This window comes from Delphinus delphis, chromosome 1, assembly GCF_949987515.2.
Source record: "Delphinus delphis chromosome 1, mDelDel1.2, whole genome shotgun sequence".
Taxonomy (NCBI): Eukaryota; Metazoa; Chordata; class Mammalia; order Artiodactyla; family Delphinidae; genus Delphinus; species Delphinus delphis.
Genome location: NC_082683.1, coordinates 54,157,872 through 54,180,199, shown reverse-complemented (window position 1 = coordinate 54,180,199; position 22,328 = coordinate 54,157,872). Strand labels below are relative to the sequence as shown.

Genomic DNA, 22,328 nt, shown 5'->3' with positions numbered 1-22,328 from the left:
AATAGATAACTATTTGCCCATGTTTCTGCCTTTAAATCTTTTTTTCTCACAAAGTACACTTTTCCAGGGTAAAAATTTTTGGCCCAGTCCTGAGCAAACTCTTCATAATTGGATTTTACTATATATTAGGAAAAAATACAAAATACTAGAATATTAGAACAGGAATCGTTCTTTAAAGCAATGCTTATTCAATTTTAATTTGCATACAAATCACCTGGGGATCTTGTTAAAATGCAGATTCTGATCCAATAGTTCTGGAGAAGAGCCTTAGACTCTCCATTCCTACCTAACAAGCTCCCAGGTGACACAGATGCTGCTGGTCCACAGAGCAGGATCCAGTCCCACTACTTTGAAGAAGAGAACTTGAGGATCAGAGAAGGCAAATGTCTTGTCTGCAGTCACACAGCTAGTTAAAGGCAGGGCTAGGAGATGAATTCAAGTTTGTTGACTTTTAGGCCAGAGCTCTTTCTGCTATGCCCTAATGTCATCCTTTCTCCCTCCCCAAAAAACAAGTTACTAAAAAAATCTCATTTTCTTACACCACACACACACATATAAATAGACACACACGCGCGCACGCACACGCACACACACACACACACACACACACATTCCCTAGAGGACAGAGGCTAGATCATAGTCTCTCCCTCAGTTTCCAGCTCAGAGTCTTACAAACAAAAGATACTCAAAATAATCTGTGTCAGTGGGTTAATCTGATGGGGTGGAGAGCCATATTCTAATTAATGTCTTTACCTTTTTTCCCCTTTTTGATTTCTTTAAAGACACGCTTCTGATCAGCTAACCCATGTCTCTAAAATTGTCTGTACCTATATACTCTCTAAGTTTTCCCTAGAGGTACTTTTCTAAATTAAAAATTAATTTACTGGGAGAAAGTTCAAAACAAGCTATTATTCTAAATCAACATTTAGGGAGGAGCTAAGGGGTTTTTATCCCAATACCAGCAGGGATTTTATGTCCCTTGAATATCCTTTGCACTGGACCATTTAAGGCACATGAAGTGTTTGAAGAGTTGCACTTAGCAGCCTAAGTGTTCAAACAGGATGGCTTTAAAGCCTCCCCCGCCCTCCCCCCGTTCAGAAATCACTCACAAGCCTCCTGGGGCTTTCAACTGTATTTTAACAATCTGAAAAGTTCGAGAAATCTTGCTCCATGAAATTACTTAGCACAGGCCCAAGTACATAGTACGTCCATGAAAGTGTCGCATCCACCACCTAGAGTCACACATTCTCCAGGTTTTCAACAGAACTTTGTTTAAAAGGACAGAAAACATAACCTCAAAGGGAAGAAAAATTGGCAGCATTTCGGCTGTCTCACATTCTGATTATATTCTACCACTTGGTTAAAATTAACAAGTTTAGTGCAAATACTTTGGGTTTGGGTCTTGCCACACTTAGGAAACCAAGAGGACAGAAAGGTAACACTTAAAGGTAAAACTAATTTTCCCCCTTGCAAGAAGAAACAGCAGCAAAGCTCCCAAGCCTCAAGAGCTCCTCTCAGTGGGGCTTCTGATGGTTTCTCACTGGAGGAATGTAATCCATCAGCCCCCTGGAGCTCTGGCCTGGCTGCCAACCCACCCACTCAACCTTCCTGAACCTGCCCTTTCAACCACAAACTCCCCTTCCTGGCACGCAGGGCTCTGGCTCCCCTTCACTGTACACCATCGGGGCCAGTGTTCTGACGGTTCTGCACATGTCCAGGCGGCCTCATGACAGCAAATGACAGCCTCGTCTAGGGGCCACCACTCACTGTTCATATTTCTGTGAAGGCATAAACCAAGACGGATTCTACTTCCTCTGGTTAGTTGTCTCTCCGCATCCCCTCTGCCCACCGCCATGGGTTCCACGTCCAGGAGCCCCTAGAAACTGGATCATGTTTTGCTCCTGATGTATCCCCGGAGCCCAGCACAATCCCTGGCGAGTAGTCAGGATTTAGAAAATGCTAACTCTTTTATCAGATAATATTGGTATGTTTCCTCCACTTCTCCCTTCTGGCTCTCTGCTTCTTCCAGTAGGCATCTTAAAAAGGTTTTAGAGCTAGAAAGGGCAGTCAGGCCATCTTATTTTACAGATGAGGAAATTCAGCTCAACCTTCAAGGGATGCGGTGTCCCAGTTAGCGGTCCAGCTGGACAGAGCCTCTCCAGCCTCTGCCGTCCGTGGCAGACCTACCCCAGTCCCTCCTCATTCCCTGCCTCCAGGCCAGGGAGCAGGGCTGGTGGGCCACCACCCCACCCGGCAGAGAAGGAGATTTGTTCGTTAGTGGCCCAGTGCTGGAGGGCAGGAAAGCCGAGTTCCACTCCAGACTCCAGCACTGAGGAATTTTAAAGGGTTAATTCTGACCAACGTCAGCGTGGGCCTCAGGCTTCTCACCTATAACATGGCAATCTGACCTCAGAGTTATTGATGTTTACTGTGTGGGCTCAGTACTTGCCAGGCGTCCGGGAGCAGTGTGTTAGTTCATCCTCACCAAAGGCCATGAGGTAGATATGATTAGCACCTAAGTTTTATAGATGGGGAAACTGGGGCTTTGAGGTTTGCCCAAGGTCACAGTGAGCTGAATGGGTTTACCTGACTCCCAGGCCAGTATTTTGACTTCTGTCTCATTTCACTTTCTCAGGGGCCCCTTTAACTATAAGAAGCTATGACAGTGAGGAAGGCCTTCATGGGGCAAACAGGAGGCTCACCCCCATGCTTCCTGTCCCAGCAATCAGTCCTCGCCCTTACCTAATTGCATTAGCGGCAGTTCTGCCTAATCCTAGATGCACACAGTGAGAGGCAGCATTCTTTCCCTGGGGCTCCGCTTCTCCTGAGATTAGCCACCATCCCCAGGAGGCTGTTATCCCAACCCCAGGGAAGGACGGAGCTTATCACAGGAAGCCACTGTCACGCTGGGGGAAATAAAACGCAGACTGCACAACTCGGGTGTGATCACAGGCACTGGATGTGATGCCAACCGGACGGGTGCACACCTGCCAGTCGTCAGCAGGTGACAATGAAGCAACTACCACCTCTGCATCGTCTGGAGGTGCCAAGTAGGACAGCAGCAAGCACTCAAATTAGAGATCATATCCTGAGCATGTCCTAAGAGCATTCCCGAGAGCAAATTCCCAACATCTGGCGCTGTGCCTGGACCAGAGCAGGCGTTCCATCAGTTGAAAAACAGATGAACTTACTGACCCACCGCCATAGTTGTGGAAGCAAAGCATTCCTCACCAGAAATAAAAGTGAGTACCCAGGCTCACCAGCAATTATTCGATTTGAGATAAGTTCCTTCTCCTCAGTTTTCCCATTCTACAGCCCCAAATAATAACATGCATCTCTCCAAATCCCCCGGGATTTACCCATTCATCCCACAGGACTCTCTAACAAAAGCACAGAATAATTTTTAAAGGTACAGTTATTTAGGGTCACTTACTTAGAAGTTACTGAGCACCTACTATCGACACGATGCAAAATTAGAGAAAACTGCCATAAAATTCTAGGTTTGGGGATGACAAGAAGCCTGGGATTATGGAAGACAGTGGACTGGAAGTTCTAGGACCTCAACTGATTTCTTTAGGAATGTGAGAAGCCTCGCCACCAACTTCACCTCAGAGTTCCTTAATCTTTCAGGAAAATGCTTGCCAGTTCTATTGGATACTGAAATTGATTCACCATCGAAGACATCAGCAGAAAATGAAATTTCAGAGAGGGAACAGAGGAAATTATATAAGTTGCAAGCTTCTATTTCTCTCTCATTCACTCTCTTTTCAAGAGGTTAGGAAGGAGAATTGGTATACTAGTGTAGTAGTGGTAGTAGTAGTAATAATAATAATGGAACATTTTCATGGTGCTATGCCTGGTGGTATGCAGTTCGCAACATCATTTCACCATATACAATATATGTAACAATATACATATTTCTCAATATACACAGCAATCATCTGAGATTTTATCAGCCCATTTTACAAATCAGGAAACTGAGGCCCAGAGAGGTTAAGCACCTTGCCCAAAATTGCACAGCAGATGAGTGGCAGGCCAGGCCCAAATCCAGACTTTTTTTCTCTCCAAACCATGCAGTCTTTCCTCTGTGCAGGGCTGCCTCATACACCCTCATATAAATGAGAGCTACTTCTTCTTCCCCAGTTATCTGAACGCTTGACTTGTTGCTGAGGATGCCTTAGTTTCCTCATCTAAGAAATGGGTATAATAATAGGGCGTACCTAATGGGGTCATTGTTAAGTGATGCTTAAATATTGCCTGGCACACAAATGTTACTAGTGGTAACAGAAGCAATTGCTGTTGGATTGTTCATTGAGAACACACTCCCACTCCAAAGCTTTTGTACACACGAGTCCCCTCCTGGATGTCATCCCTCCCCCGCCAAACACACACACGGCCACAGTGCTCATTCCTTCACCACCTGCAGGTCTCTGCTCAAGAGACACTTTATTATAGAGCCTTCCCTACCACCCTATACGACAGGGCCCACCCCACCCCATCACACACCCCATCACAAGTTCTTTTACTCTGTTTCATTTTTCTTAGCACTTTCTCTCACCTGATAAAGCATTTATTTCTTTATTTTCAGACTCCCTCCTGAATAGGGTCTTTGTTTTACCCACTGCTTCACCCCTGGCATCTAAAACAACGCCAGCCACATAAATATTTGTTGAGTGAATAAAGGAAGCCTCCTGGATCCATTCACCAAGGAATGGAGACGAATTCTTGCTTGTTATCTGACCCTTCAATCTCAGATAAGACTTTAAAGTTTACAATATATTTTTACTTTCTTCATCTCCTTTAGTCTTCCATAATCTTCAGGGGTGGAGTTATAATCCCCACTGCCGAGATGAAGAAACTGAGACCCCAGACTTCAGAGCAGAGCAACTTTCCGGAGAGGCAGAGGCCTGGGCTGGCTCCTGAGCCCTATCTCCATCCAGCACTTAAATGTGGTGGGTCTCAGCCTCCCTCTGAGTTGTTCTGGCCATGATGGAGCAACTGAGGCTCCCAAGAAGGGCTGGCTTACAGAGACGGGCCCGGGAAACGGCTTTTATCACCTAGTCGAGCACCAGATATCACAGAAGGTAGACTTTTGCAAACACATTTGTCAAAATAAACCCATCTATTATTATCAATAATATAAAAAATGCACTATGGGTTATTGTTTTAGGGCCTCCCAGACACATGTTTTCCAGGGGAGCACCACCCCCCCGAGACACCTTTCCTGACTCCCCCCTCTGCCAATCCAACCCAGCGCCTTGCTTAGCTGCTCCGTCCTCCACACTTCCAGGACCTGTGCCCCTGCCTTACTTCACAGCCATCAGCTTTCAAGGCCAGCCACAAGACAAGCTCCCAGGAGAAATGCCTGGAGTCCCAGGCCCCGACCCAGTTCCTGACTCCCAGCAGACCTCCGTGTGAATGCGGACCAACTACCCCCATGAAAGCCACCCAGCAGGGCAAGAAATAAAACAGCCCAGGCCTTTCTCCTCCTTCACTACTGCCTCCCGCCCCAAGAAACCCAGCTGAAGTTTTTTGTTCAGCTCTCTTTTCTCTCTCCTGCTTGAAGGAAAGGAGGCCTGGCCTGAAGCAGATGGTTCTAGGGATTTAAGAAGAGGTGCTGTGGGAAATGCAAAGACAGGCAGGTCTTTCTGGCCATATTTGCACCCAAATTGCTTGCGAGTTCAAAATTTAGAGGATTTTTTCCTCTCTGCTTACGAAGAGAAAGAAGAGAAAGTAAGAGCTCCCCAGGGGATATTTCCCTAGGAATGAGAACTTTCAAATTTCCTGGAGAAAGAAAGGGGAGGGGAGAGCAGAAGGTCAAGAAAGGGGACCAGGGGAGGGAGAAGAAGGATGCTCAGTCAGGGAAGAATCACTGGCCGCCCCCATCCTCAGGCGGCCCTCATAGCCCTGACCTGCCTGTGGCCTCAGGCACTGTGCCCTCTCCCCTGTGGCAGGATGCCAGTATTTCCCACATCTTCTCTCAGAGTATACATGAAAGAAGAGAAAGAGGAGGACCTTAAGGGAGAATTTTAATTTGTTGCCAATTAAGGACAGAGTGACCCTAATTTATGGCAGCGGAAGCCAGAGTTATCACAGATCTTCCATCTTGGGAAAACAGCTCAGCTCTCGGCTGCCCACTTCTCCCCTGCAAAATAGAGCCCACAGCAGGTTTGATTGAGTCCAGATTGGCTTTTTATGGGGTTAGATTCCTCATCTTTTGGAAGAGATCGCCTTGAGATTTTCAGCTGTTCAAAGATGCCTTTTCAAATTGCTAGACGGTAATAGCAAAACCATTTGGAATGTTCCCAGTCTCTAGGAAGTAAGGACAAAGCTTAGTAAAAGTAAGTAGAGTTGATTCAGTCGGCCCCTAGGCACTGTGCTGGCTGTGATGCAGACTCAAACCCTACCCTATGGAGTGTCTGATCTGGTGATAGAGGAGATATCACAAAAATAATAACTGCACAAATAAATACCTAACTAAAACTCGTAATGATGAATATTTTTAAATACAGGGTGCTATGAAAGCAAGTAGGGTGGGAGCCCAATCTAGTCTGGTCAGTCAGGGAAGTGACGTTTAAGCCAGGGCCGAAGGACTGATGGGCTGGGGAAGGATGTTTCTGTGGGAGGGGACAGCCCATAGAGAAGCCACTGTGTTGCAAAGGGGTCCCATGACACCCGAGAGGGGGCGGCAGACAGACTGGGAAGGCCCGCCTGAAAGCCCTGTCAGAGGCTCCTTGATAATATGTTTGGGGATACCCTCACCCTTTCCCTCCCCCCACTTAATTTCTTTAAGACAAAGTCTTTAGGTCTTCACTTCCTATTGCACCAACCGCTGTGAACTTCCTGCTGGATACTATACCTCTCTTCCTCTTTGCCATGGACACATTTTCATTTTGACCTTTTGCATTTTCAGAACAGCTCAAATGTAATCAGTATGTCTTGGGCAGTGCCCAACCCTAGCAGTGGGAAGCGCTCTGGTGTCCCCGCTTGCTGACTTGGACCACTGAGGACACTGCATATTGGAGAAAAGCAAATTAATATCGGCTCTCCGTGTCAAGCTCCACCTCCTTCAGAAACCCTCCCAGTAATTCCGAACAATGCACTCCTCTCTCCTCCTTGATCTACAAAACTTACTGTGTACACCTTCCTCGTGGCACTTAATTACATTGATTTTAGCCTTCCCTCAACCCATATTTGGTGATTTCCTATCAAGTAAAACATGCTCAACTAGACAGCTGTTAACTAACAAAGATCTGGTCCCTGCTCGTGAAGAAGTGGGTAGAATGGAAAGTGGCCGGTTCTATGACACTGGGGAAGTTGCGTAATATCTCTGAGCCTCAGTTTCTCTTGGGAATAATAGTGTGACCTGGACTTCCCTGGTGGCGCAGTGGTTGAGAGTCCGCCTGCTGATGCAGGGGACACGGGTTCGTGCCCCGGTCCAGGAGGATCCCACATGCCGCAGAGCGGCTGGGCCTGTGAGCCATGGCCGCTGAGCCTGCGCGTCCAGAGCCTGTGCTCCACAACGGGAGAGGCCACAGTAGTGAGAGGCCCGCGTACGCCAAAAAAAAAAAAAGATTTCAGGGAGGAGAGATGGACAGGAAAGAGCTTGAGCCAGATGTGTTGAGGGGGGGAGGGAGGGTGCTAAGTACACAGATTCTAGAGGCTGCATGATAGAGAAAGGGGCCTAAACAGAGGCCAGAACAGTGAGTTTGATTCAATGAGTTATTCTCATGCCATATGGGGATATCAATCTTGTCTCCCTGACAAAAACAGTAAACTTCCTACAGAAGAGAATCTAGCCATGTATTTCTCCTGCATCCACTTTAGTTGCTAAACAAATATTTAACCAAGTGGAATCGCCGGTGACTTCCTGGGAGTTTACACAGGACATGTCACTTGGCGGGTAACGAGCTGTGCCTCCTGGGTCCCTTCTTTCCTTCTCTCCTCTTCACCAACACTCAGCAGACAGAGCCACTGGCCTGTTGATTTGATTCCGTGAGTCTGAGGGAAGCCACCTTCACCAGCATCCTGGACTGGTCAAGAAACTTTCTAAACCTGAGCCCTGAGGCTGAGAGGTAGGAGGGTTATTTATAAAACGTTTTGACTAATGTATATATAGTTTTAATCCCAACACATCCATAAAATCTGACAATTACTCCTTTAAGAAAAAATCAAGTTGCAGCCAGTGTAAGGGAGCAATGCATTACTTTCATCTTGGGGAGGGAAACCAATCAGTGCTGGAAGTGCTGGACTCTCTCTACCCCTTGACTTAACTACTCCTTGCAAGGCACAGTCGGATACGGTGACTTGCTGACAGCTGGTAGAACAAACTGGGCATGCTCAGCTCAGATCCTCCCTTGCTCACTGGGTAGGAGAGATGCCCTTTACCAGGTGGCCCCTGGGAGGCCCCCATTGCAGGTTCTGACCATCTGAAGACTACCTGGCCACAAGCAAAGCACCTGACTCCTTGGCTTAGGGACACCAGATGTGAGTGGGCAGAGCGTGCTATGAGCAGCCTAGAGCAAGAGAAGGTAACTCACCAGTAGATTAAGAACATCGTCACAAATTGTTACTGCTTGGTGTCAGCAGTCTACACAGCTAATCCCAAATAGGCAATATTTTGCGACTGAAAGTTCCTAGATGACACACGGCAATTCTCTGAAGGAAGGAGGTAAATAGCCACCATGGAACTAAGCATTACTTTCTTCAACACTATTTTTTCTTTTTTTTTTTTTGCGGTACGTGGGCCTCTCACTGTTGTGGACTCTCCCGTTGCGGAGCACAGGCTCCGGACGCGTAGGCTCAGCAGCCATGGCTCACGGGCCCAGCCGCTCCGCGGCATGTGGGATCCTCCAGGACCAGGGCACGAACCCGTGTCCCCTGCATCAGCAGGCGGACTCTCAACCCCTGCGCCACCAGGGAAGCCCTAAGCACTACTTTCTTAAGGCACGCCTTTCAGGGGAGCCCATATGGAGAAGCACCACACTGAACATTCAGGTAGGGAAAAGAAAAACAACAAATCCTGTGCAGGAAATGTGAAAATTATGTAAAAACTATGACATACCAGATGAGAGTGAAATCCAAGAGGTGAGGATATAATCTCTCTCGTGGAGAAAAAGTGAAATGAGTTGCTGTGACGGATGCCTAACGCCATCAGGAAATGGTGTCAATTTTCCTGGAAGAACAGATAGGAGCCTTCCAGGAAATCTAGGATTTCAGGCAGCAGGATCTGTTCTTACCTCAGGATGTTCAATCTTCACGAAGCTTAAGAAAGGTCCCCATCCTGAAGAAATATTAATATAATTATAACCTAAAAGTTCTAGGTGCTAGGAAGGTCTGCCCCAGGGATGGTTATATTATAAAAGAAAGGTTCTGAGGTTTAGAAATTTTGCTCCGTCATGTCCTGGGAAAATCTCAAAGGAGGCAGTGCACTCTTGCTGCTCTCCATTTAATTCACAGGAGTAGCTGCAAGCACGTACTGAACACCACCCAGGCACTGTACATGCACTTCCCATGGTCCTCCCCACCCCATGCAGGTGGGCACCGTTATGCTTCCTGTTTTACAGGTGAGGAAGGCGAGTCTCAGGGAGGTCAAGTCATTTGCTGACCTGGCCAGAAATGGTGAGCCCAGTTTCACAGCAAGACCTTCTGATGCCAAAGCCCTTCAATTACTGGCTCCACTGCATGCTGCAATCACCAACCACTTAGGAAACTCCTTGTTTTTAAGTAACTTCTCTCAGTCTGTTTGCAAGTGAACTTTCTTAGATTACAGGAACTCTAGCTCCAGGTTCCACCCACAAATGCCTCACAACTATTTCCAAAAACCATAGCTGATTTGAGGAGAATCAGGCAAATTCATTTACTGGTAAAACTGCAGTGACAAGACGTAGAGTCACGAATTCCAGTTTCTTAATTTTTTTTTGGCTACGCGGCTTGCAGGTTCCCTGCCCAGGGATCGAACTCGCACTCTTGGTAGTGAAAGCGCAGAGTCCTAACCACTGGACCATCAGGAAATTCCCCCAGTTATTTAGAGCAGAAAGCACTAAAAGCCTTAAGTCAAAGAGGCTGGGGGCTTCCCTGGTGGCGCAGTGGTTGAGAGTCCGCCTACCGATGCAGGGGACACGGGTTCGTGCCCTGGTCTGTGAAGATCCCACATGCCGCGGAGCGGCTGGGCCCGTGAGCCATGGCCGCTGGGCCTGAGAGTCAGGAGCCTGTGCTCCGCAAACGGGAGAGGCCACAACAGTGAGAGGCCCGCGTACCGCAAGAGAGAAAAAAAAAAAAAAGAGGCTGGGTTTCAGGCAGGCTCCACCAGCTGTAGTGACTTTAGGTGAACTGCAAACCTCACAGGCCTAATTTTAAAAGGGAGAGAGAAAGAAAGAAATTCTATTTCATTGGAATATTTGAAAAATTAATGGTAATATACATGAAATAATTTTGTAAGCTGCAAAGCCCTGTGCAAATGGAGGCTTCAATTATAATTATTTTGACTCAGCTATTTGACTGGGATCTTACAGAGAATTTGAATCATCAGGTAGCATTTTTTTTTTTTTTTTTTTTTTTGTGGTACGTGGGCCTCTCACTGTTGTGGCCTCCCCGCTGAGGAGCACAGGCTCCCAACATGCAGGCCCAGCAGCCATGGCTCACGGGCCTAACTGCTCCGCGGCATGTGGGATTTTCCCGGACCGGGGCACGAACCCGTGTCCCCTGCATCGGCAGGCGGACTGTCAACCACTGCGCCACCAGGGAAGCCCGCATTTTTTTTTTTCTAATGAGATGTAAAATAGCCTAATGATCAAGGACAAAGCCCCGGACTCGGGACAACTACATTCAAATCCTGGCTCTCCCACTTAACTTGCTGTTTGATACTGATCAAGTTACCTACCTTCTCTGTACCTCAATTTTCTTATCTGGAAAATGGAGCTAATAATTAGTGCCTACCTCATTGGGTTTCCCCGAAGACAATTCAAGTTAAAATAGTTAAAGAACTTAAAATATTTCTTGGCACACAGGATTCTTGATGTGTATTACTCAACTATTATGATGTTCATCACGCAGGCAAAAGGTGGACTGAGATTTAGTAACCTTCACTACAAAACAAAACTGCTGCAGCAGAGGGAATAAGATACATGATACCTTTGACAAGCAGCCCTGAAATGTACTGGATTTTTAATTCTCTGGGACTCTCTTTTGGAGAGAAAAGTAAGTTATCAGGCTTCCAGTAAAGCCCTGCTTCTTCCTCCCTTCCCCTGCTCCTTTCATACGCAAAGAAACCACGAAGGCACCACTCAAAGCCCTCTTTCCTAGGCATTCTGCATCTGTAATTGCCAACTCTGCGCTCTCTGGCTGCAAAGTTATTTCACAAATGTCTATTTTATTGCCCCTAAAAGGTAAACTCTACAAGGGCTAGTCATAGTTCTTCTAAAATCCCCACAGTGCTGCGCACAGCGCTACAGACCCCGTTTGTGTGCCATAAATAATTGGGGAAGGGGTTGAATTCACTGGAAGGAGCTCAGACTCCCTGCAAAGTGGTCAGATGCAAGCTAGGTCTGAGCCTCTACTCCTCCTCCCAAGCCCATGGCAGATGCTGCTATCAGATCACAGCCTTCCCTCCCAGAGACCCTGGAAGAAACCTCAGAATCCTTTTCAACACTGCACCACAGGCAGCCAATACAAATGGACTGGAAAGATGAACCCCTTTTGCCATTTCTGCTTCCTAGGCACTCGTTAACTGAGTCTCTATAGCACTGGGACTTTACCACTATTATCATAACTACCACACTCTGCTGTACAGAGCTGTTGACTTGTATGCCTTCAGTAAAACAGTGACTTTCAAAATTTTGATCATGAGAGCTCAATAATAACCCAAATCAGCACTTACCAAACTGAAGCTAAAGTTTCCCAAAATACTCACCAGATTAATGTAATGCACTCTGATATTTCCTATTATATTCTATCTAAAAATAGTGATTCAGACCCACAAAATTCATCTCATGGTGCACTATGGTTTACAACTATATGATAGATATAAAATGTTAGTTATAGAAATAATGTTAAGATACCATTAGCAGCTGTAACTGATAAGCCCTGAAATAGCCTTCACTTCAATAGAAGTTCATTTCTTACTCACATAAAACCTAAACAAGTGTGGACTGGCAGGTGGCTTCCACCGGGCAGTCATTAGGGTGGGTTCCAAGCTGTTTCCATTTTGTGGTGTCTTCAACACATGACTTCTAGAGTTCCCACATACAGGATCATAGCAATCCTGCCTGGGAAGTTTTTTTATGGATCAGGTGTACAGGTGACACTCATTGATTTCAACCTCATTCCACTGGCTAATATTTAGTCACATGGCCTCCGTTTAACTGCAAGGGACCTGGGAAATGTAGTCTAGCCATGTGCCCAGGAAGAGATGAAACAGATCTGATGATCAGCTAGCAATCTCTGCCACAGACTTGCCATTTGAAAAACCCTCCAAGGGAAGGACCTAGACTTATTCACCTTTATGTCTCTAGTGACTAGGAGAATATTTGGCTCAAAGTAAGTGCATAGAAAAATGTATGATCAGAGAATGAATGGGGAACATGGCAGGTCCTGGCTAGAGTTCCAGAAGTGTTATGGTTTATGATTAGGTTCCGTGATTTTCTCCAAACTCACGCCTGTGCAAATCCACCCCCACACACACCCTGCCCAAAGCAGAGCTGAATCCAAAAATCTGGATTAGGGCAGGTGGGGAAGAGACCAGAGAAACTGTGTTCCCTTCTGTTTGGGGGCTGCATAGCCACTTACTCTTCCTACAAACCACACGCCTGTTGAGAAGGTGCGCATCAGAACAATTAAGAGCACACAGGCTTTCGAGGCAGATTAATCCTGACCAGGCCTCTCTCTGGCTACAGAACTACAGCTGAACACTCAGCACGCTGAGCACCTTCCATACATTATCTCATTGCATCCTCACAATAAGCCACTGAAGGGCACAGATTTCTCCCTCTGACCCTCCAATTCCATGAGTGAGAATTAATGTCTTCCACCCCTGTGTTCCCAAAGTCCTTTTTTCACGACCCTTTCCTATAATTCACTTATGGGAGAGCCAGTTGGCATGTGGAGGTACATATCTGTTCATCTTGCCTCTCCAATTACACTTCAAGGACAGTGTAAATAGCATACACTTGAGAGTCCAAATACCTAGGTTCAAATGCCAAACCCAACTTAATAGTTTTGTGAGGTTGGCTATGACGCTTACCTCAATACTTGGGCCTCGATTTCCTTATCTGACAAATGGGGTCAGAAGTCCAACCTCAAGGGGATGTTGGGACATATAAACCTAATACCTGTAAAGAACTATGCCTGGCACATAGTAGGTTCTTTAAAAAGTAAGAATGTCCCTCCTCTATCTCTCCTTGAGGGCAGTGATAATGTTTTACTCCTGGGCACAAACACCATATCTTGCATATAATAAATATAAAACAAATGTAAGTTGAAATGCATTAAATGACAAGCTTTACTGTTGAAAAATAAAAATAAAACCACAAGCCCGGTCTTGGTCTTTAGACCGGGTTCGTTTTTATCTCCCCTCCCCCTTCCCACACACTTCTTTACTCTTCTCTCTTTGCGTAACGTGAACTTTTTTTTTTTTGTACTCAGAAATTTTAAATGGCTAACAGAGCACCTCAGGATTCTTTCCTCCGGCCATTATCCTTCTCTTTCAAGTTGTGCTCAGCAAGATTATTTGGATATTGGAGCTAAAAACGGTCAGATTACAAGTGGAGGTCCCTGAAATGTAACATTCCCCATTGCAGGATTCTGGAATTACACCAAGCACCAGGGAGGGGTTGCTCTTCCCCAAAGAGCTCACTGTTCTGAAAAAAGCCTTTGTTTTAAGGCTTTGCCCTGTGGAATCTTCTCCAGTCCAGGTCCCCAGCACTAGCCTGGGACTGCTCACATCTAGAGTATCTGTATGCTCCCTGTAAAAAAGAACACTCAAGAGTCCTACCATCTTGAAAAAATTGCTGCTCTCTGAGTCTTGGTTTGTATCTCACAGCACAATGCTCATTGTTTTGGAACCACTTGTTCTGATTTCTCCAGCAAACCCTGCTGATGATAGCAGCTACTAGGTCTGTGGTGCTGTGTAAGGTGCTTTATGTCAATTATCTCCTCTAATTCTTACAAAAACCCTGTGAGTCAGATATTGCTGTTATCCCCATTTTGCAGAGAAGGAAACTGAGGCTCTGAAGGTCAAAGAACTTTGCCTAAGGTCACGCAGCCAGCAAGCAGCAAAGCCCCATTTCAAACTCTAGTCTATCAGGTTCAAATCCCATTCCATTTCTGTTACTCCATACTGCCTCTTTAAAAGTCTATAAAAGAAGGTTCTTTCTGTACAGAAATACTTCAGAAAATAAACAGTTTGGACTGGTTGATCTTTAGGTCCCTTCCCCCTCTTAAAAAAAAAAAATCTATGGTTCTATGAGAGAAGGAAAAAAAAAGGAAATGTAAGCAGGCCAAACATTATGAGGGTTGGCTTATCAGTATTTCATAACAGCTTTTGGATCAAAACTCTACAGAACCTTATTTATGGACAGACAGTGACTGTTACGCAGAACCTTTTTATACAACCTTTTCATCTGAGGATACTGTAGCCTTCTACTGCCTTTCTATTAGTGAGAGATGGGGTGTGAAATTTGCTGGCCCTGCCAACATTATCCCATTAAATTATCTGCCCTCTTTCAATGTAATTCACTCAGGGGCAACAGTTTGAGACTCAGGCCCTGTGGCTGTTCATGCCTGGGTGTTCTGAGGGGGGAGGTGTGAAGGAAAAAGTTCAGGTGGTGGTAGCATCCCAATGACATAACATCAATCCACGTTTCACTGCCTTACCAAAATAAAGTGGATGCCACAATTATCCCATTCCTAAACAAACTGAAAACCCCAACCGAGCTTACTGCAACAAAGAGAGAGCCTTTTTACTGCTGTTTATTTTTATTTTGTATTCGTTAGCTTTTTAGATATTCCTGGCATGCAAGTCAGGCTCCGTGTAACAAGCAGCTGCATTTAGTTAAGGATCTCGAAGAGTTCCCCCAACCCAAAGCCCCCACCCCATCATCCCCCCCTTCAACTCCAGAGAACTTTCTCAGAATCACAGAAGACTATTCCTTTCTGTCTGTCTACAGAACAGACTCTCCTGACACACCTTGGGGACTAGGTAAGGCCAAGCTGAGGCTCTTCTGTTTGAGAAAGAGTCCTCGGAGACTTGAGTGTTTCCCAGATGGGGCTGGATTTGCGAGGGTCTGATCCACATCAGGAACTTGGAGTTGGCAAGCCAGCTCTCCCACTAGAGAACACTCTAATAAATCACCCCTTTTCAGCCTACACCCCAAGTTGTACACCAAGATGCAAATACAGAGGTACTTCATCAAAATACATCTCATCGCTGGTTGGAAGGAATTGCCAGACACACTCCTCAAACCGCATCCAAGGTGCAGTTCATTACAACAATATAATTCCTCCTGATCAGAAGTGCAGACGATAGAGGCCATTCCGGTCTATCTCTGAGTTACAGCAGGTCTTGCTCAGGCAACTCCAGCACAGGAAGGAAAACTGAAATTGGCTGTCTCCAGTCATTTATTATAACCCCTAGATATGGCTAAGAGAACATCCCTTTGCTGCTCTTAGAAAACCTGGGGAAAAGGCACCTTTGGCTCCTACATAACATAAAAATAGTGTAAATTTTAAGACTTAAACCAGGAGAGACTGTCTAGGGCAGCAGTTAGATAAGAGCATGAACTCTTAGCCTCTGTAAGGCCAGCAACGCCACTTCCTAGCCATGTGACCTTGAGAAAGTAATTTAACCTCTCTGTGCCTAAATCAAAATGAGCTAATTATGCCACCTCCCTCATAGGGTTGTTGTGAGGATTCAGTGAGTTAATACTTGAAAAATGCTTAGAACGGTGACTGGCCTATTGTAAGGATTATGCAAGTGTCTGTTAAATAAATTGTGCAAACACCAGCATCTCAGAATGCTTGGGTTCAGGGAAATACATTCCTGGTAGAGGTCAAAGGATTTGACACCATTCTTCAGCTTCTCTCAGGCCCAATAACAGCCGGCCTGGTGGGAGAGAAAGCAGAAAGTGAGGAGAGATAGAGGCCCCATGGCTTGTGCAGATCTGGGCTAAGGCCCAGGACCCCCCCACACCAACCGTCAACCTTTTGCAACCTACCCAGGAAGGCAACTCATTGCCCCAAGCACCAAACACTCCAAATCAATGGTTCCTATTTTGGGGGGATTACAGTTTCCTTAAAAAATCAGATTATAGCTAGAAACATACAACCACAACAATGCATATTAAATTTTGTGTATTATTTCTGGGGGGTTTCCTAGCCTTAATTTCAGGTACCCCAAGTTAAGACCCTCTAGGCTGGGTGCTCTTCTCCAGTACTTGCCATACATGGTTTCATTGAGTTCTCATAACACTCAGGTAAGGCTGAGAAAAACTAATCACCATACCCAGTATGTGGCAGAGAAAAGATTCAAACCCATGTCTGTTAACTCCAACACCTGTGCTCATAACCATGAAGCTCTACTGTTCAGTTCTACTATACTCCCTTCATACTAGAAGATGAGACAAGAAAAGGAAAAATCCTTGAAAATACGCCATGTTGAGTTTTTAACTAGGAAAAGCAAATAACACAACAATTTTACATACAACCAAAAAAGTTATTCTCCATTCATTCAACAAAAATCTATGGCCCACTTACTATATACGTGTATAAACATATGCCATTTATATAGATATATATGTACATAATATATAGTCTACAGAGCATTCCTTTCTCCATAGGATGCTGGGTACAATTTTCAAAAATACTTGAAATGGGGTATGTGGTACCGCCAAACCACAGCCAAGTTGAACACTAATGAATGCAAGTAACACACCACTTAGAAACTTTCAAGTCTCATTTGAGGCCTATGCTCACCATGCAGGAGATGGAGAGAGGAAAATACAGACCAAAGTTAAGTTTGTAAAAGGACTCCTAACTAAATACCAGAAAGATAATCCCAGGTATCAGAATAGCAATACAGCCATCAGGTATACTGAATCAATATTAAAAATTAAATATTCCCAACACACTGCCAGAGGCAGTTGGACCACACCCCTTGTTAATTAGGCCTCTGTGTGGCTCCCCCAGGTAGGATTTTCAGGTGTCTCTAATAAAGATGCAGCTGGATGACTTGGTCTCCAGTGTTTTCACCAGGAAAGCTAACAGTCCTGTTGCCCTCAAGAGATTCTGATTCTAGAAGCCGACAGGACAGGCACCTATTAAAACATCATTGGAAAGTTTACAAAATGACAGCAAACAGTAGCAGGCCACCCCTCTCTGACTCCAAGCAGCCAAACCACAGAATCTACAGGATTCTGAGAGGCCTAGGTGGGTTCTAAAGGCCCTGAGCTCTGGGTACAGTTATCACGGCTTCAGCTTCTTAGAGAGGTTTAGCTCCGGTTGGTAAGAGGAAGATGGGGAGAAAACAATGAACAGACCAGAAAAAGCAAATGTAAAGGTTTGCTCCTCCTGGCTAACAAAATAGAGAAATGATGGGAGAAATGCTGAGCACTTTTAAAATAAATAAATAAATGAAACATATCTCCCCTTAGGCTGATTTCCTGAGCCTCTGGCTGAGTTACCTTAAGAATCTTGGATCAGACAAGGTAAATCTGAGTTCCACTAGAAGGCTTCTCCCCAGAGAAGATATCAAGCATTCACAGAAATAGAAAGGGATTTATTAGACAATAAATAAGACAGTAATAACTGATTTTAGCTCAATATTGAAGAGCTCAGAATAGGCAATACTCTTTCTTTAAAAAAAAAATTTCATGGGAGAAAAAGAAACAATTTTAATTCATACGCATGGAGGTCCCACAGAAATGGGACCTAAGAAGTGGTCAAAGCTGGCAGCTTTTATACTTTTTAGACAAAGAAACAATAAATTTGTGAGGATTTTTTTTAAGTTTTTTTAAGCCTGTAGACAATTAAACAAGACAGAATTTGGGTGACTGCCGATAACAAAATTGTCTTACACTCAGCAAAATCATTGCCTGTACATTTATTTAAAGGCAGATAACCAAGGAAAGGTGGACTGTACCCTCCCTCCCCCCTTCCCCTCCTTCCCCATGATCTAAAAGCAACCACCTCTGAAAGCTTATGTAGAAGTAGAGTGAACAGAGGATATAACCGAAGTAATCAAGGCCCCACGCTAGGAGCCTTCCTTGCCTTAGCTAGAATCACCCTGGTTATCTCCACCTCAATTCACCGGGCAACCTGACATCAGAAGGATGTTTACAATGTTTTAGGCAGCATGGCCCCTTCTTTACTTTTCACCCAGGTGTGTGGCATGGAACCAGATGTTTGGCATCAACGAAGCAAACATCCATGTGACCAAGCTGTTTACATTTCATTAGGATTTTTCATCAAGAAGGTGCACTCCCTGCTGATGTACATCTTAATTACAATTAGGAGCTGTATTTACCCCGAGGAGCCTCCAGATTAGCCCAACCACACTATAGGATCAATTTCAGAATCATCCTCGGAAAATGTGGTTCCCACTTCCCCAAAGTCATCTCTAAGAAATCAAAATTCACCCACAACTTCCTTCCAGAGTGTGTTTTCTACTACGAAAAATATTAGCTAGATTTTAGTCTAAACTAATTCTGCATAGTCCATGTAGCGAATAGATCTTTTCCCCTCAACTGCTAAATAGCCCAGAGCCTTTTTTTCCTAAAGCCAGCGTTAACTTAAAAATGAAAGATGCATGATAAAAGAGCATGGGTTGGGGCTGCGAGTGGGGGAGGGAAGAATCCAGGGGCTCCAGCACCCCCTCAAGGGATGCATGTTAAAAGTGAGGCCCAAGACCCTGGAGACTTTAATCAACTTTCCCCCTCCAACCTCCAAAGAATGAATCGGCTGTCTCCACAGGCGCAGCCGGGCTCTTCCCTCTCATTGTGTACCGGCTTAGACGCAGCAAGGATCCCAGCTTCCCGCAGCGAGCTAAGACGCTCTGGCTTTCGGTGAAGTCTTTCTCTAACTGTTGCGATTGTCTTTGGAGATTACCAAAATCAAGTATGCATTAGCTGTCTTTTCCCCCCTTGTTTGTAACACACACACACGCACACATACACGCACTCTGGAGCAGCAGGCCTCCTCTGACAGCACATTTTGCACAAAGTGGCGGCGGCGGCAGCGCACACGTTGTGGCCTCCATCGTGACCCTCCAGAAGGCCGGCGAGCCGGGGACGGTGGAGATGCGAGGCCGCCCGAGCCCCAGGAGAACAGGGCTTTTGTTTGGGTCGGTCTGCGGACAGCCTGGGCTCTCGCAGGCACCCCTGAAAATACAAACTCCCTTCTGGACCACGCTCTCCAAGGCGTCTGCGGTTTGGGAGCAGGATGGACTTGCCTGAACACCGGTTGGAGTGCGTTAGGGGTCCGGCGAGATGTGGGGGGGACGAAAAGCATCCCATCGCCCCACGACCCCCAACCCCTCCACGCTTCCTGTCAGCGCTGACAACTGCGGCTGGGCGCCGAGGAAGAAGTCCCCGGGCGCACCCCCGGCCCACAGCGGGGCTCCCGGGTGAATCCCCTCGCCTGCCTCACCGGCGCCTGGAGTCGCGCTGGCAAGACCCCCGACGGGGCGCCGGCCGCCCCCCGAGGCGGGCGCGACGCTTCCTGTCTGCCAGCGCCGGGCGGGCCGGCGGGAGGGTGGCCGGGGCCGGGCGGGCCCGCGAGCCGGCCGATGCTCCTCTTACCTTGGGCAGCGGCCCCACGCGCCGCCAGCAGCAGCGCGGCCAGAAGCGCCAGGAGCAGCGGGCGCGCCCCGCGGCGGCGCGGCCGGTGCATTCCTCCTCTCGCGGCGGCGGCGGCGGCGGCGGCGGCGGCGGCGGCTCCCAGGCCGCGCGCAGAACATCCACGGGCTCTGCCCGGCGTCCCGGCCACCTCGTCCCGGCCGCTCTCCCCACAGGATGCCGGGGGCGTCTGAGAAGTTCTTTGTTCCCTCTAACCTGCTCCTTCGCCTCCGCCCGGCCGCTCAGGACCCCGTAAACGCGGTCCCTCCCCAGCCCTCTGGCTGCAGCCTCGCCGCGTCCGGACGGTCAGTTCAGTCCCGGGCTGTCGGGGTCGCACTCGCGGACTGAGAGTCTCGCCGGCTTGGGCTCTGAGAAGAGCGCGCCCTGCGTCCGGCGGCTGCCGTCCCGGGGCTCCCTCCGTGGCGGCCGCGGCGGCTCCTCCTGCTCTGCGCGCTCGCTCTCTTGCTCTCAGCCTCCCTCAACTTGTCACTTTCCACCAACTCTCCAGCCCAGCGGCCGGGCCCCGACCAATGGCAGAGGCGAGCCCAGGCCGGCGACCCAGCGCCCTCTGCTGCTGCCTCTCAACACCCGCACCCTCCCAGACGTCCCAAAAGTCGTTGCTCCCGCGCCTCCCCTGCCCCGCGACAGCTCAAACCTGTGGCGGGACTTGAGCCCAGCGGGCCCTTGGGACCATTTGGCAGAAAGGGAAACCGAGGCTCAGGGACACTTGTCGGGCTTCGCAAACCGGTTCGTGGCTGAATGACTTAGGAGACCCAGATTCTAGCGGCCTCAGCTCTACCACTGTTAGCTGTGTGACCCCGGGTAATAGAACGTTTAGTGATATCATGCAATTTCCCTTCTGAGTTTCTCTTTGACCCAAGTGATTTATGCGTTCCCATTTTGTCTTCAATTTCTAGTTTCACTGCATCGAAATCAATGTCATCTGTACTGTTTCTTTATGGAGATGTATTGAGGATTTCTCTGTGGTCAGTTTTTGTCAATGTCCCCTTGGTCTCTTGAAAGGTGTTTTTCTGTCTTCAGAATGTGGAGATAGGTGACTATCTCAATTTGACCTTTATATTATGTTTCTTAGGCCTTCTGTGTCTTTGCATATTTTTTCGTCCGGTTGCTCGGCCAAAGGGGTCATTAAAGTCTCCTACTAACAGTATGTTTTTGTCCATTTCTCCTGGTTAAGCGTTATGAATTTTGTGGTACATAAATACTCATGACCTTGTAGAGAGGACCTTTGATCATATGGAATGGTGAGCACCTGCTGGGTTCCAGGCCCTGATTTAGGCTATGAGGATGCAAGAGCAAAAAGAGACACCAGTCAGTCTTGGCCTAGAGGAACACCGAGAAGCCCACAGTATAGATAATCGTTTCTTGAATGCCTCCTGTTTGCCTAGTGCTTTGTGTGCATTTAGCTCCTGAATCTTCCATTGACAGTTAAAAAAAAAAAAAGTCATTACAAATTTTTACATCTCTTTGCACTTTTACATAGATTATCCTCATAATACAATTCTGGAGATTGAAATGCAAAAACGAGTAAGTGACTTGCCCACAGTCACACAGACAATGGATGGCCAAGCCAAGACTCAGTCTCTTTGCCATGATGGGCCTAAAAGTTCTTGGCCAGAGCCTAGCATATAACAAGCACTCGATGAGTGGCAGTGGTTATTATTGCTGCAGCAATAGCCTCTAAGTACCTAGCTTCAGGATTTTATAATGAGCAGTCACCTCATTGAAGGCAAGGACTTTGTAGCCCACATCCTGTCCCAGCAGGTCCTAGACTCTAGGCTCGTGGCCCTCTGCCTTCAGGCAGGTGAATGACTAACCCATGTGGGACAAACAGTCACTTATTCTTCTCAGGACTTCAGGGCAGGAGTGTCCCCAGCTGCCCTGATAGCTTTTCCCCTTTCTATCACTCTGACCTGAGGTCAAGGAATGATGGACAGAGAGGCCTTGGGTCAACCAGTTTATCGCCCAAATAGGTCTGTCCTCAAGTTTCTCTGCCTGAGACCCATTCAATCCTGTCTCAATTATCTCCTGTCACTTGCCTGAGGAACTTACTGCACAAGGTTCTCTTGTTAGAAAACTGTCTTTGATGGTCGGCCTCAATACACCATGGTCCAGAAATCAGAGGAATCTCAGGACACTGCACATTGCTGAACAGTCTTCCGTCGTCTACAGAACAACACTTAGTTGCCAGACAAGGAGCCTTTTCTGTTCTACCCACCCTGCCCCCAAACTCCAACCCATAACGGCTTGGCCCAGGTATCTTAGGTAACAGACGGCTGCCAGTGCTGAGTATACAGAACTTAATGGCACTTTTATCAGTACTTAAACCTTCCAGGAACTTAATCACAGAATCATAGACGTGAGGAATGTGACAGCTGGAAAGGGCCCTGGAAATTACCCCCCTTAACATTTTATAGGGGAGAAACATGGGAGTCAGAGAGGTGAAACTTCCTGGCCCAAGGTCCCACAGCTGGTCAGAGCCAA

The 22,328-nt window shown here is 46.9% G+C and overlaps 1 protein-coding gene across 1 annotated transcript in view; it reads right to left on the bottom strand.

Moving 5' to 3' along the window:
* Nucleotides 1–20,294, bottom strand: part of ROR1 (receptor tyrosine kinase like orphan receptor 1) — a 405,106-nt gene extending 384,812 nt beyond the window's left edge. Inside the window, exon 1 of the mRNA XM_060005686.1 lies at nucleotides 19,791–20,294. Within this exon, the coding sequence (XP_059861669.1) occupies nucleotides 19,791–19,881 (91 nt within the window). The 5' untranslated portion in view covers nucleotides 19,882–20,294. The remainder of the gene's footprint in view (nucleotides 1–19,790) is intronic.
* Nucleotides 20,295–22,328: the final 2,034 nt, after the last annotated feature.